Source organism: Leptosomus discolor, chromosome 1, assembly GCF_034619465.1.
Source record: "Leptosomus discolor isolate bLepDis1 chromosome 1, bLepDis1.hap2, whole genome shotgun sequence".
NCBI classification, from domain to species: Eukaryota; Metazoa; Chordata; class Aves; order Leptosomiformes; family Leptosomidae; genus Leptosomus; species Leptosomus discolor.
Window position 1 is genome coordinate 4,402,555 of NC_141391.1, and position 16,706 is coordinate 4,419,260.

Here is a 16,706-nt window from a genome sequence, read left to right on the forward strand (position 1 = left end):
CAACATAAGCAGCTTCCTCTTGTGGAAAAAAAGATGTGGGTGGTATGGGAAAAACAATCTGAGAAATATTTCCAGGTTTGAGACTGAGGTTTTATCCTGGCAAAAAAAGACAGACGCATGGGTCATGCATTGCCCTCCTCACTGCTCTTATTCTTATTTATGCCAAACGCGTACTAGGCATGAACAGTGGAGGAAAAAAAGAAAAGGGGGGAAAAAAAATAAAGCTCTTGAACTGAGAAGTTACGGCTTTAAGCTGATAATATAATTAAGGACTGGAAAGTAGACTATATGAATTAGTGGAGAAGCATAACCACCTGCTTGCTGGAAAACATGAGCTGGAGACATGGGTGAAGTGATTGGTTTGAACGTACCCTAAAAGAAACATATTTGTTCAGAGACAAGGGAAGGAGCCATTGGAATCACAGCAAATAGCTCATCTCAGAGGTGGGACTCCTCAAGTCCAAAAGTCCATTAATTTGGTTGCTTCATAATGGAAACGTAGAAATTGTGCTGGCAGGAGGGCAGGTGAGGAGGACATGGGTCAAAGTTTTCCCTCTTCCCTCATCCCTCCCAGTCTCTGTCTTGATTTTCACCTTTCAAAGTAGCTCAGCGGTATCAGTCTTGGCCTTCCCCGATGTTGCTGTGGAACTTAATGGGTAACTGTCCAATTTTGATCAGGAGCAGCTCCCACCTGCATTGTTTAATTTTAACTTGGATCTTTTGATACTGCAACTTACCCTCTTCCCAAATACAGTTATGACCAGAGTTGAAACAGAGTAGTATCAACAAAAGAGCAGTAAGTGTCAGCTGCAGCAATGGAAGGTGCTGGGCACTACAAGAAGGGTTCAAATCACCATCTTTATTACATAAGACACTTTCAGAAAAATCACCAGAACTGCCAGTAGGATTTTTGTTTATGTATTTACCTGGGGCATGCATATGGATGCAGTGGAGAGCACAGGGTATTTGCATATGAAACATTCATCAAGCGGACCATTACTTCTTGCCTTCATGCTTGCTCACACACACCGTACGTGTGTGCACATATACACACACACACAGAGGGGAGATTCGCATCTGATCTTGGTCATAAAGTCTCCTCTCTCAGCTGTATAACCAACCTACTCTGGAGAGATGCTGCCTTATGAAAGGGAGGAGACTCTTGTCCGTCAGACCACTGCTTCACTGGCCATCGAAGCTGAACAATAAATGCTGAGGGAAGTCAGGAAACAGAAGGAGCCTCAGCTATAGGAGCTGGATGCCACTTCAAAGAAGGAACCTATAGCCCTGCAGATACCCCAGTGTCCCTAAAGGCCGCTGGAACACTTGGAACAAACCTTTCCCATGTGATTGTTTCCTTGAGACCGCAGTCAGATGTGCCCAACTGTCTCAGCCTTGGCACTGAAGACAAAGTACTCTGAGTGCAAACTCTTCTGGAAATCAAACCGTGCCCATGTTTCAGATCTAAGGTCCCTGAAAACTGACGTCCAAAATCAGTGCTACTGTTGATTTCGTTTCATGCCTGAATTCCCTTCTGTAAAACGGAGGTAACAACGCTGTATGTCACCGTGCTGTAATGACAGCAAATTAATTTTGACAAAGTACATAACCAGTGGAAGACAATACTTCTGCCCTCAGGACAGAGCTCAAATACTGTGTGTTAAATTGGATTCTCCGCCTTAACAAGATACATTCTCCAGCTCTTAAAGAGACAGTGGTGCTAGGATGCGATCTTGTTAACGAAGACTAACACTATGCATAAACTCCCAAAAATGCCCTCAGGAAAACCTCCTTCTGGCATTTCCTAACTTTATAACCCAAACAATGTCTTTTTTCAGCATGGTTTTGTATGTGTGTTTGATGAAATTAGATAATAACTGCATTGTACGGCCTCTTTTAGACCCCACTAGTGTCATGAGTGAAGTGGGATCCTTTAAATCCACTGCATTGCCAAGACAGTGGAACAAAACAAAAGATAATGACCTACAAATATGCCTACATGACACAGTACTGAAGAGAGGGAGAGGGTGGCAGCAGATATCTCAGAGGACAGGTGAGACTGGAGACCCTGGACCTCCAAATCAGGGACTGGAGGGACGATGGCTCCAGTGAATCCATACAAATTGGACCCCTTCCACCGTCTTACCTAACCTTCTTCTAACTCCCTCTTTCTCTCAGCCAGTTTGGAGGAAAAGCGCCTTGGGGCAACTTAACTCAACTTCATGACTAGACTTATGGGAAGAGGCCACAGAGGCCTCTCCTTAGATACACTGACAGATACCCTGTACACTAAAGTAGTAATACTATCACCCCGCCATGCAGCACAGAGTACTGCACTGAGCCCACGGGACTTTCCACTAACAGTATTGTGAAACCAGTATTGGAGGAGTTTAAGCTTCTTTGAAAAAACACATTTTGGCACAGAACAGGAATTCAGATTGCATGATCAAGATGAATGAGACTTCACAAGAACTGTGCTACAAATTTAGGCATCACTGAGCCCTACTCTATGCAATCACAATGGGGGAAGAAAGGCTGTTGCTCCAAGTTTTCAGGCCCTTTGCTCCCAAATACATGTAACTTCGTTATTACATCATCTTCTTCGTTTTGTAAGGAAAGCTGTGTTTCTTTTGGAGCTTTGGCTGAGAGAAAGACCTCAAGCCTCAGCAGTGAATGGCAAACGTGTACATTGTTGTAGAGAGGCTCTTCTTTAACAGTATCTAAACAAATATCTCAACATGTCCCTGAAGAAGCTGAGCACTCCCAGCAGACTAACTTGATGAATTGAGAGGTATTCAGTCCAAATGCTGAATACCAATTTCAAAAATAACTTTTAAACAATCCGGCTCTTTATAGGAGGACAGAGTTCAGATGCTAACGCTGGCCAAGAGCCCCCAAGGCTTTCAACTGGGCGTTTTGCACCGAACAAAGAACTTGCAGATGACGACAAACAGACAAATTGCCCAACAGGCAGATATATGAGAGAACACTGAATTTAGGTCAGTTATGCAGAGAAAAAGATACTTGGGCTTTAGAGCAGCTGTCAGTTCTTTTTTTTTTTTTTTTTTTTTTTTTTTTAAAGAGAGATTGCCCAAGGATTTAAAAATAAACAAAACAGGAACTCCACTTCTGCCAATGAGAACATCACAGAAGTAAGCATGTTGCAACGCAGGCTTGCTATGAGGAGTGCAAAACGATGGCTGCTAGGGGACTTGCTGTTATTTGGAAAGATGCTTGTCAAAGACTTTGGGACAGGGGGAAGAAGCGAAAGAAGAGAGCACAAGCTGAGACTTCCCAAGATGTTTAGCAACAACAAAAACCAAGCCAAGGCGGGGGGGTTGGGGGGAAGAGTTCCTCCTTTCTCTCCAAATAAAAGCCCTACACCTTCCAGAACAGTTCTGAAATCTAATTCTCTGAATTGTGTGTACTTCAGGAGCCAAGAAATTAGGGTTCGCAGCACAACAGTATAGGTATGTTCATGCTGTGTTCAAGGGCTCAAACACCACGTAACAGAAGACCTTGCTCATTATACCAGATAAAAGCAGTGAAGCTTTCCATCAGCTCCTGATTACCCAGGCAAACAGGGGGCTCAGGAAGTAAGGCATAAACATATACATGTGCTATGCTCAAAGTTGTTCTGAAGAAAAGGAGAGAGAAAAGAAACAGTGGGATGCCATTAATGATGGCTGCCATTAATGATGGCTGCCATTAATGATGGCTGCCATTAATGATGGAGCAGGTCAGGCCACACAGCCCAGTGCCATCCAGACATCCAGGACGCAGAAGCAGCACGCACACAACAGCCAGAGTATGCCAGCCCTGCTGTCAGGCCGTACTGACTCAGCAGGCTGGGTACGATCCGGGCTGAGGAAACCACCACCTGGATGTCATTTTATAAATCTGTAGCCAGTGCCTCAGGTCTTTTTCTTTTTCAGACTATTTCTCCAATAGCTTTCCAAGGAACTTATCTGATATATGACAGTGTGCCTAGATGTTTACTCACAAGGCCTACTGGGCATAAGCTGGCTTATGATGAGACTAGTAAGATGCATTAGCATCCACCATGTGGTTAAACTGCAACTGAGAGGTCAATCCTGAAAAATCAAAAGCTGGCTGACTAAGGATTTCTGTCAGTCTTCTGCTAAAGCCGCAGTGAATAGTGTAGGCCAGGAACTGCTGTTTCTACTCGAGATTTCAGTGCAGGTTTCAAGGAGCTCTTTACAGAGCACTCTGAGGGACCCACTGCATAAATACTACTCAGATTCACTGGAGAGATGCTGAAGGTTTTGAAGGGGACCATGCCACTTTCATTAGCATCAGACAAGCACATTTACACATTTCCTGGCAATACAGCAACTGTGCAGCCTCCCATTCAGATGAGGGCTGTGTTTGCACCTATACCTTCCCTTCCCAATCCCCTCCCCGTGGCCTCACCTCTGCTGAGCAAACCCTGATCCTCGGGAAGTCCCCACGCAACCTCTACCCAGCTCACCCAGGGCCAGAGGAGCTGCAACCTCAGTTGAGGGCAGGGAGAACAGCTCAGCAAGGAGGAAGAAGTTCTGGCACCGGTTCTGCATAGACATTCGGAGCGCTCACCTGCATGATGTCTTGGAGGCTTTCAGTGAAGGAGAGCTCAGCCTCCACCATATAGAACTCTGACAGGTGCCGGCGACTCTGCGAGTTTTCCGCTCGGAAGGTCGGGCCGAAGGTGAACACGTGGGTAAAAGCCCTGCAAGGTGACAAGAAACAGGTAGGTCAGGCCCAGGACACAAGCGTGTCTGTTAACACTTAAAGCCCCCACTTTTCTCCCAGGATCTAGAAGCATGTTTCCATTCCTTCTTTGACCAGTTTAATGGCGCTGCTGGGTATGCTGCCGTTAGATTCCTTCATCCAGGCATGGAGAGGGGTTATTCACACCTCTCCACGACTCAGGGTGGCTGCACAACCCCTCTTCAGCTTTCACTGAACATCATTCGTGCTCAGGACACTTTTTGTAACTGCGTGGGAATAAAAAGTGACATTCTGCAGAAACAGATCACTGGAGAAGCATCCGGACATCGCACGAGTCAGGCTCCCCTCGTCCACGTCCCTTCCCACTTGTTTGGCTGCAAGGTCTGATCTTTATGGGTGCTGTGACACCCCAGAGCTCAACAGAGCAGGCAGGGGTCCTGCTGCTGGAGTTGCTGGGCTGGTGTTAGCACTGAGAGGCGGCTGGCGAAGCCCGGCAGGATGGACTCACGGTGTGCGGCTTGCAGTCCCCCTCTAGTGGCAAGACCAAAGTTTATTGCCAAAAGAGCCTCCACGATAGAGAGCTGGGCTCCTTCCACGCAGCTAAAAAATGGTTCAGCTAAAAGGGGTCCCTACTGCACAGAACACGTCTGGGATATCATTTTATGCCAAAGCAACCAATGCATTTCCTATTGTGAAGCTATTTCTCCAGCAACCTTCTGGGGAGTCTATTTAAATACATCCTCTCTTGTTCTGCAGTCACGTCATGCTGTGTTACACAGGATACAAAAGCCTTCTTGATTCTCCACTTCCATCATAAGAAACCAAACAGCAACCCACCTTTAAAAGTTTTATTTCTACTGTAGCAAAGCTGCGCTCCAAGCAATACATTTTACGCTGTGGGCCACGAGCAGTTGGGCTCCTGGACATCCACAAGCCGGCGAGAGCTGCTCAAACAGATGCCGTGACAGCTGTGTTTCCTCTCATGCTACATGGGAAGCAAACCACGATCGGGGAGATAGCAAGCTGCTTCAGAAAAACCATGGACTGGGCATCTGTTATCTTTGGTACATCTTTAACTTGACATTATTTTTAGCTGTAGCAGATGTAGGAGAAAGAACCTGATCGGTAGAGATTAAGCACAGTTTAACACTCATGAAAGGAAGCGTGCTAATTGCTGGGGTTGGCATTTGACTTGCATCTTGCCCTGCAAGCTTTCAACATAAAGAGGATGTTCACTGCAGTTTCTGCACACGCTAACTTTGTTAAACTGGAGTTTAAATAAGCAACGCCACAAAAAGCAGCGTTTTTCCTTTGCCCCTTATGGAGGCATCTGCACCGCAAATAAAGGAACACACATATTCTGCTTCACTCATCTGTTCCCCCACGTCACATGATGGTTAAAGGTTACGATCCAAAGAAACAGCACTTTCTTTCTCCTTGAGCTGCTGTAGTAAACACCCCAGAAGAAAGTTCCAGGTCAAGTCTCCGAATACATAGCCTGTCTTTTCCCCGCGGGCTCTGCTTTCCCTGCTCCTCCAAACACGCTTCCTGCCTCTGCTTTGCTCCCGTACTTGCACTTTCTCATGCACGACCACAGCATCTATGATGCCAACCAGATTTTGCAGCAAACATCTTTCCTCAAGCATCATTTTCAGCAGGCATCTTTTCCCTCCGCTGCCTTTCTTGCTTGCTGCAATGTTACTGTAAACTTCTGCCCTCGCCTGGATCATCCTCCTTCAAACTGCCCTTTGCTATAGTGTCTATAAAACCTCAGCAATGTTTAGATAAGTGATGTACCAAGACTATTACTCACTGCACAGGTCAGTATTATCTCATCAGTTCCTTGTGCTCCCCCATCTGTAGCCATCTGTTGTCTTGGGTTATACAGAAACGCATGTTCTTGCTCACAAGGCCTTTTTGTCGTTTGTTTGGTTTTTGGTTTTGTTTTTGTTTCCCCCCCCCCCCCCGTTCCTACAACACCTGGCACAACAAGGTCTTGGATCCAAAGCTCAAGAGCCTCAATTGCTATAGCAATACAAACAACAAACGCGAAACAATGAGTCACTTGGCCAAAATTGTTCAATGTTTAAGGCAGAGCTGGTCAAAAACTTTTGCTTGCCAGGCCATGGAGCTTGGCCTGCAGCGGGGAACAGGAGACGCAGGTTCCTGTGCTACCTGTGCCCATGTTTCAGGCTATTGCCAAAATATTTCACTTTGGGGCTCTTCAGTTAAAGAAAGAATTTTCCCTAAATAAATGAGCTGAGTCACAAGTTCAGATCGTGACTGGGCCAGGACTGGACACAAGACGAAAATATTTTGCAAAGCTTGTAGTTGCTGAAGCACCTGCTCAGGTCTGCTTGATCTGATGTGCAGCCTCCCATTTCTCCCTGACATGAAGTCCTCAAAGTAACACTTAAAACTACAGCGTGATACCAGCTGCCTAGCAGGAGATCCTGTCCCCGAGAGCAACAGTCTGGCTCCAGTGAGAGACCTATTTCTCAGCAGCTGTCCAGGCACAGGCACTGACACTTCAGCTACTGTAGGTTACCGTGGCAGATGACAGTCTCCAGCAACGCAGGCTACTAGGAGCGCTTTGAACTGGACTTATTTCCTACTGAATGGCAGCCCAAGCATGACGACTAGTTAGTTATCTTCCCAGGGGCTCGCTGGCTGTAAAATACCTAAAAATAGTAAAAAAAAAAAAACCCTGCTCCAAGATGTCAACGGTGGTCAAACACATCACAGTCACAGATTGATTTTGTGCTGCAAGAATAAAGCCTTTCTGTGCCTGAGACTGAGCTTTTGGGGAGGACAAGTGCAGAACAACTCCCATGGGAACTAACATCGGTCTTTTCTCCGCTCTAGGAATGCTGTCAGGACCAATCTTTTCTAACCTGTACACCAAGCACCACCTACGTTTACAAAACGAACCGTTAGCACTGCAACTTCATGGCCTATCTCAAGGTGGTCAGCAACAGCAGGGGTAAGGGCTTTGTGGCAGCCTGTAGAGAACCTAGCATCACGGGTGGAGGGCTGAACTTACCTGCCTGTCCCTTGGAAGAAGGGGCGGGGGGGGGAGAACCAAAACCAAAGCCACATCTGCAGGGAGGGGAGGAATCATTCATTTCTCAGGCTAATTGTACAGGGGAAAAAAGATAGATACAAATAACTGTGAGAACTTCACCAGAATCCCGGGACCTTGGCGAAGGGAAACTAGCCAGATGTCACGCTGGCAAAGCGATCAAAGGAGCGCAGTAAATGCAAGTCCTCTGGTAATGGCAATGCAGCCCTGACCAGAGGCCCGGACATACAGAGAAACACAGCTAAAAATACATCGTCACTGGTATCAACTCCAAGCGTGAACAACTATTTTTCATCCAGGCATTCATATACTGCTTACTGTGCTCCGCCATTCAAGACACTAAGCAAACGCACACTACACAAATCCGACCTTTATTTCTTCATCTGCTATTAAAAAAACATATCTGGGATTTGATACACTGCTGTAATCACATCGAGCACATCTAAATACATTAGAAATGAGGGATGGGCGCTGACTCCGCTCCGACTTCATGGTACCGAGGGCAAAACCAGTCATTTTGTTCTGTGTGCATTCAGCACCTAGCACAATGGAGCCTCAGTCCAGGGCTGTGACTCCTATGCTCTACGATGCAAATAATCAATCATTTAACATTCCCAGACTTCAGCAAGACTTCCAGCATTTAAAAATAACTTGGAAAATTCTGGCAAAGTCTCCAAAAGTGCCTAGGTCAGCTGGGGTTGTGGGCACTCAAGGGTCTTAAAAAAAAATAAAAATCAGTAGTGCTCATTCCTCATCTCCGACAAAAGCACACACACAGGAGGGGAAAAGAAAAAAACAGGCAAGCCCAATAATCTGTCGAGCCCTTTCCCTTAGCCAGTACAGGCAGAGCAGTAACGTCTGCCACGCTGTCCTTGTACGTGCTACCAAAGAACACAAGAGAGGCTTTGAAACGGGTCCCTTTGCAGTCAGCTTCACCCAGCTCAGAGCTCTGGACTGCAAGCCCAAGCGCATTTATGCAGTTTCGCAGGCGTTGCTGGGGTCAACACCAGAAGGCGGCACAGAGCTGCTTAATTAATTGCTCCCTTTCTGGGACTGCATTTCGCTCTGCCCAGTTCTCTGGGAAAATCTGAGAGCTTAACGTGGAGACCAAGAGAATACCCACAGCACTCCCCCCACGACACACCGAAATGCTGCAAAAGCCAGGGCCCCATCCTGGAAAATGCTGAGCTTGCCCGCCCCAGGCCAGCGAAGGGCTTCGCCACTTCTAGGTACAGACTCACAAGAGTCCCTTTGGAGACAGGGAGCGGCACTTGGACGCGTTGCTGGAGCACAGGTGTCCTCTGCACGGCCAGCCGCTTGGTGGAGGCTCATTCTTGCATAGGTTGCACTTGTGATCTCCACCCTGTGAACACACAGGAAGGGAGAAACTTCCCCCTTTTCACCCTTTTTTTTACATACTACTAAAACCCTCTTCAGAAGCAGCTACCTCTCCCCCTTGGAGAGCTTTATGCCATGCAGAATGAAAGCTCATTTCATTTGAACTCGTTGACAATTCATTACTGAGGCAGTGATGGAAACCAATAGAGAAGTATACAGTATCTGTGCCCAAAGCTGCTTAAAATCCTCCTTTTAATTAAACCCACGCAATGTTTGTAGGCCTGAGTGTCTCTGCCTTACTGGCAATTTTTACACTGCAATCCAAATATAACTAATGGTGCTGAGGGCTCCCAAGCCAGGAACGGGTTGTGCTCCTTTCCTGAGCCAGGACTCCACGCTGCTACCAGGGTAATGAAGACTCATTTGTGCTGTCGAACCAAGGGGATCTAACTCTGAGCAAGGCTATTAATCAAGAAGCTGCAATCCCTGCACAGTCAGCTCAAAGCCTGCGCCAAGGTCACACCACACGGTAGTGACACAGCCGGAGGCAGAAGCTGGTTGTTGTGACTCAGGGCTAAGGACGAAACCACGCCAGCACACACAGCTATTCGGTTGTACGGTGCTCTCCTCCTCACCCCAAAACGCTGCAGGTGTCCGCATAAACACAAACACAGGGATTACTCTGACCAGGTCTGCAGTGAAGAGTTAAGCTGAAAGGTGATTTGTGTCAAATCTTACCTTAGGTCATGCTAAACGAACGCAGCACGTGACCCTTCAACACAGTACGTTCCCCTGCATCATCGTCCACCAACACCCCCCACCCCCAAATCCAGATTGCAAGAAAATCTAGAAACAACGGCTTCTAACCCAAGGACAAACCAACACACGATGTCAGCAGAAGAGGAAAGCAGAGCAAGGTGACCCTAAAGCCCAGGAGCTTCGCTTTGTCAGCCACACTGTCCTTTCCCTTAGGAAGGGAAGAAATTAATAAAGCGAGCCATCTGATTTAATTCCAGTCTGTTCCAGCATGACCATATTCATTTTGAGCATGGAGGACCTGCCTGCTCCACTGAAATAAGCAGATGACTTTGCTTCGCTCCCAGGAGAGACCAGTTGGCTGCAGTGCTTGACCCAAGCACGACTGGGATTGTTCAAGGATGCTGAAATTCGTAGGTTGAAAGATGTTTTGTCCCGGCACATGAAACCACATGCACGCACACAACCCACCATTCAAACATACCGATCCAATGCCTCCAGGGTCCAGTTTTTAGAGGAGCTGGAAACCCAGGGCTCCTCATGATGCCAGTGCCCAGCAGTTTAGAGAAGACAGAGAATATTTTACATGCTTGAGCTGGATAGACTGTTAAAATAAAAACCTCAGAGTTGGACAGAAATACCTATTTTAACCTCAATGTAAAAATAATACTCCCATTACTATTTTTTGGTGGTTTGGATTTTGCACAATGAAAATGCACATGTTTCTTTGAAAAGGCGGCAAGGGGGACTGAATTTTATCCAGAAAAAAAAAAAACAAAAAGGGCAGAAAAACGAGTTTTAAAAGATTCCTCATAGAACACGCCACTTCTGTCTGCCCTCTGAGGAAGCGCAGACGAGAAAAGCTGCATCTTGACAAGGGCTTTTATAGTCGTTCGTGAGGCTTAGGCCTGGGCAGCAGAGCTGGTGTGCTGAGTGCTAAGGTTTCAATTCATGCTGCAATGAGATGGGACTGTACTTCCTTTTGTAAGCAGCCAAAAATAAATACATAAATTATAAAAAAAATGCTGTCTAAGTTCCCAGACAGCGACTGGGAAGTGCCAACTTCCCCCCCCCCCAGCCACTCAGACTGAAGCAACGCAGCAGTTTCCCTCGCTGCAACCTCCAAACGGCAGAGTCCTACTATGCCTGCAAGGTCGTGTGTGCACCAGCACGCTCCAGCCACGCTCCAGGATAAGCTCTCCCCCGTCACGTCCTCTGCTCCGGCTTCAGCAGCAAGAAAAGGTGATGATGGGACAAGATGCCTCCCCAGGTCAGCCACCTCTGCTTGAAAATGATCCAGGCACACTTGAGTAGTTAACAACATGACCCATATACCCTAATTATTTGGTAAAGCACCCAGCATTTTGTTTATTAAACCTCACGGCACACCTAGACACTGTCTTGTTAGTTTACACATGGCAGAATAGGGGAAAATCGAGACAAAGGAAATAGAGTTACTCAGAGCCACACGATGTCTTCGGCTCCAGGCTCAGAGATCTCACCAGCCTGGGTCCTCTGCCCCTTTTATGCAACACTGTTGTATTCTCAGTGGAGTCTTGTTTTTTTTCTATTTTTGATACTATTATTTCTAATTAAAAATGATTTATTAGCAACGATAACTCAAGCTGGGTTGATGAAAGCCACCAGAGTAGTTAAGCATTTATTCAAATAACCATTTCCTATGCCCCAGCTAACAGATCTTCTACAAAGCAGTGATACAAAATGCTTCAAAGATTTAAATAAAACAGGGACCAGAGATAGTTTTTGAAACTTAATCATCCCAGTGACTCCTACTTTAAGCCATAAAAATACATTATCAGCATGGAGGGGGGAGCAATTGGGTTAAATGTTTTTCCTTTCAGAGGGGAAAAAAAGGTATGTTCTCCAGAAACTATTATAATAGCTATGAAGAGAAAAATATTTTTCAATCTTTCTTCCTTTTTTTTTTTTTTTTTTTTTCTCCTCTACATGGACACCGGTTCTACAAACTCCAGAAATACGAATCACAGCAAGAAACGGCATTGGTGCATTACTGCACAAAGGGAGTCATGGTTTAGGCCACTTTGCAAAGTTTGGGTGTAGCTATTTAAAATCTCCAAGGCCTCAAATTCTACATTAACTCAACAAAATAAATAACTGCACAAAAAAAAAATATTACTAAGAGCTATATTAAGTGCAACACATTCCAGCTGACAGTGACACATATCTATATCCATATTCTACTTCAGTGTAACGACAGCAAACCCTTGAAGAAACTCGGGGCACATGCTATTGGATCGGCACATCTATTTTAAGGAAAGCTGTGGGAGCTGCCTGAACATCTCACACTGGAGCCCTTCTTGGGGCATAAAGGCCCCCTGAGAAGCAGGAGCTGAGTCTGCCGTGGTGTTGTAAGCCGCCAGCGGTCAGCTGAGCTGCAGGAACAGCCCGCCCGCAGGCTTCCCGCTTGCCTCGGCCCTAAAGCGCCATCAGTTCGCAGAAGCCACCGTGAATGTGGCTCCTGTGGTAGGGGGAACACGCGGGCAGCGGGCTGAAACAGCCCCATTGTCACTCACAAAGCCACCGTTTCTGAACCCCCTGCAACTGTCACAGTTTTGTCTGGGCACACGTGGGAAACTGAGCTGCAAGGGCCTACACAAACCCGGATGGTGGGATCTTCTGACATGGATCTATCTTCTGACACGGATCCTACAGCACCCACTACTGCTTCAAACAGGGATGACAAGACATTCAGAGAAGGAAAAGGAACCACGCAGTGGATTCTAAGACAGAAACGTAATGGTTTACCTCAGCTTACTTGTAGAAGGAGGACCTAGAATCTCAGCTGATGACACCTTTCACCAGATGAGCGTAAAACCTGTTCTTCTGTTGCTACCTGCACTCGACTTTTACAGTCAGGAGCTAAAATAAGGAGCACATGGTCCAATATGCTGCTGGGATTGCGCTCAGCCCTTCATGCATGGATCCCAGGCACACGGCCGAACTGCAGCTGCTCTCAGCACACTCACTGTGCTTCTTGCAAGGGAATTACCTGCCACCCCTCCCAAAAAAGCGGAGAGAGAAAGGACCACCAGCATATCCATGCAGACTGTAAAGCTGCAACCAGCCAAGCGACTCCAGGCTCACTGTTGTACCTACGAAGTTCATGCATTTGGCCTCCCAGTAATACAAAGTCATTAACAATCACTGCAGCAGTCATGAACCAGACTGAAGCATGTGGTAATTGATTAAAACCAGACATGTCACAGTCGCTTTTTATAGCTCCAATTAAGCGTCAGCCTAATTAATGGAAGTTAGTGTGCTAATTATAAGAGTCTGCGTTGTGAGTCAGACTCAAACAAATGTTGCGCAAGAAATGTCAGAGATTTTTTTCAGGCATCCAAGATAAATAATTACACTTATTTTTGTTACTTCTTAGCAACAAATGTTGTACAACTGGACATCATTCCTGCAGCTGCATTCAGAAGTATTTACAATTGTACAATGTAGAGCAAATATTTGCTTAAAGACAATGCAATCTGCTCCATCATTAGCAAGTCATTTTGGAATCAAATTTTAAGGCTGCGCTTGCCAGGCTGCTGAAAACGAAGCCTCTTTTATGGAAGGCAGCCTCAAACACATCGCTTTTCAGCTCTGCAGTGTTTTGTTGAATACTCAACCCAAAATGACAGCTAGCTCTCTCCATCTCTTCCACGCTTTGAAAAGTAGTCAAGTACCGGCATTTTAAAAGTGAAATCAGTGTGATTTCATCAACTTCTGAAACCAACGGAAAATTCACTTTGTTCAGCTCTCTACAAACTCAGGCAGACACAGCTAAAATGGTCTGGGTGACAGATTTCTTTTTTAAAGCCTCTCTACAACCAGACAAAACAGCTGCAGGATTGCAAAGAGTATCTAGAATAGGCAAACCAGTAGCATAATCCATGACTGTTTAGAAATCAAGGGGATGTGCTTGAGAGGGGAGTGGGATTAATTATCTTTCAACTAAACCAAGTCTGATAGCCAGACCCTAACAGGCAGTATGAAAGGCTGAGATTTTAAGTTAGGCAGAAAAATACAGGTTCTGGGCAGAGATGCTGAACGGAAAGTGAACTAGAGAGGTAATTCACCAAGACGCTCTTGTGGATGCAATTGGTGGAGAGGTAAATGAGAATGAAGCCAAGAATAAACTTAGAAGGACAGAATAATCCAGGTTGGAAATGACCTCAGGAGGTCGCTGGTCCAGTTATCTGTTCAAAGCAGGGTCAGCAAGAAGGTCAGACCAGGTTGCTCAAGGCTTTATCTAGATGGGTCTCGAAATCCTCTAAGGATGAAGAGTGCACAGTCCCTCTCAGCAATCTTTTCCAATGCTTGATTGATCTCTTAGTAATTTCCCCCTGCTATACCCACTCAGAACTTCTCCTGCTTCAACCTATCCCCATTGTCTCTTGTCCTCCTGCCATTCCCCATTGCAAAGATCGGGCTTGTCTTCTTGACAACCTCCTCACAGGTCCTAGCAGGCTGCTATTAGGTTGCCCCTGAGCCTTTTACCCATTTGCAGGGAACTTCAAGAGAATGCGCGATGAACAAGGGAGGAGAAACCTACTGAAGGCCTGCTAAGAGAAAAGAAACAGAGCTAGGGATGGCAAGGAACAAGGAGATAACTTACTCTGCCATTTAGGGAGGGGGTAGGCCCCCAAGCTTTTAGAAAGAGTAGCTTTAGTTAAGCTCATGACACAAAAGGCAGGACAGTGCCTGGGATGAAACATGGCACAAGGAAAATCAACGCAAAACAATGATGTAAACAATTAGCAAGAGGGGCTGAAAGGAGAGGAGCAGGCAGCACTTGCGGGAAGTGCAGACAGGTGATAGGAGAAAAAAAAGTTACAAGTAAATAACTCCTAAGCACAGCCAGTGAGCTGTGCTGCTTGGCAACTTGTTTTGGCTGTCTCCAGTGTGTCTCTGAGTCATCTTCAGCTGTCACAGACCCTCCAGCCTAGTTCAGGTCCCCAAAGAGGCCTTTATCCTCACTGGAAGATCATGAGGCAAGGAAATACCACAAGGACTTCACAGCAAACCAACGACATTTAAAACCAGCTATCGGGACACACACAGTCCTACAAACTTCTATATACTTTGGTTACTGACTCATCTGAGACCGAGAAGACTGAAGGGGAGAGCTGTATTACTGAACGAAGACTTTTCTGGAGGCCTTAAAGAGCCTACGGATTTATAGCAGCTGACAATGATTCAGACACTCTGAGCAGTCAACCTAGATGCCGTCACTGCAAAGATGAAGTACAATGAAATGAGAAGTTGTGCCAACTAGGCTGTTGGTGTCATACTGAGAGAGAAGATGAACTTCTCTGACCTTGCCTTCAATAACAAGCATACACAGCGCAGCAGACAGTCAATAAATGCAGGAACACCTCTCTTCCCATTTTTCCTCAAAGAAAAAGGTTAAAAACTCACAAATTACAAATGGCTCACTGTTCTCTCCTGTAATCAGGAATAGCACAAAGCAGCCCTGAACCCTGGACAACATGCAGGCACAGGTACTCAGATGACATCCTGTGGGCTGCAGGTGAACTCTCAGCAAGGACAGCAGAAGACTTGGTTCCAGACACATCTGGTAAGTCTCCTCTGTAACTCCCCTGCCTAGACTTTTCCATCCACAGCTTGGAGGTTGCTCATGAGCACTATAAAGCTAAAAGCTAACTCCAAAGAGACACGACTACCTAGCTGGCTTTCTGTTCCCTACTACATACACCCCATGGACAAATTCCTCCCTGCCTCATACCTGTCTTGCTCCACCCCTGGTTTCTAATGGACTTCTGCAGGATCTGTCTCTGCACTCCCGTGTCTCACAGCAAGTCACAACAGGACACAGGTCAAGACTGGATAAGGAAGGGTCTCCCAAGCATTTCTACCTTGGTCTCCTCCCACAAATTCTCAGGGACCAGTTGTTCCTGAAAGCCAGCCTCAAGACTGCAGCAAGTCAACACTTTAATTTAAGCTAAAGATAAGTTTTGAAGAATAGTTGCTTTTCTGGACATAAAAAAAAAAAATTTAGTCTGGCTAAAACAAAGGGTAAATTTCACAGGATCAAATCCAAACCATATAAATCTTTACTGTTTTGGCTGCTTTGTTTACTGGGAAGACCAGAACATTTCAATTTTGAGGGGAGATGGACTCCCACTTTTTACTACTCCGAACACATCACCACAACACACTCATTTGCCAAGCAGCTCTGGTTACTATTATGCACTTCTGTTCTCTGATCATGTAGGAGTCCGACTCACAGAGTAAGACCCAACTTGACAACCATAGATAAAACCTTCACAGTATCTAGAGGGTTTCACAGTATCTAGAGGGTTAATACTGTGATGCATCACTATGGCGCTCCTGCATCTAGAAGAGGTCGATCTATTTTTGAAGACTGAAAGGATTCAATACCACTTGAGCTGTAGGCCTCAAAAATTCAGTGTCCTTAAGTAAAATAAAAATAAAAAGAGCAGGTTCACAGAACAGCTATGCCCTATTATGAATAAACACAGCTTATCTAAATTTGGATGGCGCTGGATCCATTTAGAATGCCTGCAAGAACAATACACTACTGTAAAATAGGAACCCAGAGCTGTAATGTAATGTAATGTACTGCATGCTGAAGAGCATTGATTATTTCTACCCATCCTCAGAGAGCAAGGTGAGCCTGAGTGATATCAGTGGAAAAAACATCCAGCAGACAGGTCTTGCATCTGCCCAGTTTAGCCTTCTGCTCCATCCCAGAGCAGGCTGCGTACTATTTAAAGGGAACAGA

General features: G+C 45.9%; 1 protein-coding gene across 12 annotated transcripts in view; it reads right to left on the reverse strand.

The window, feature by feature from the left end:
• The window catches only part of NARS2 (asparaginyl-tRNA synthetase 2, mitochondrial), a 52,189-nt gene that overhangs the window by 15,759 nt on the left and 19,724 nt on the right, over positions 1 to 16,706 (reverse strand). For 10 of the 12 annotated variants that reach the window (XM_086481671.1, XM_086481664.1, XM_086481662.1 and 7 more), the window contains one exon: positions 4,597 to 4,729. The exons of the other annotated variants lie outside the window; for them this stretch is intronic. In XM_086481671.1, coding sequence (XP_086337797.1) covers positions 4,597 to 4,729 — 133 coding nt within the window. The remainder of the gene's footprint in view (positions 1 to 4,596; positions 4,730 to 16,706) is intronic. 12 annotated transcript variants of the gene reach the window in all.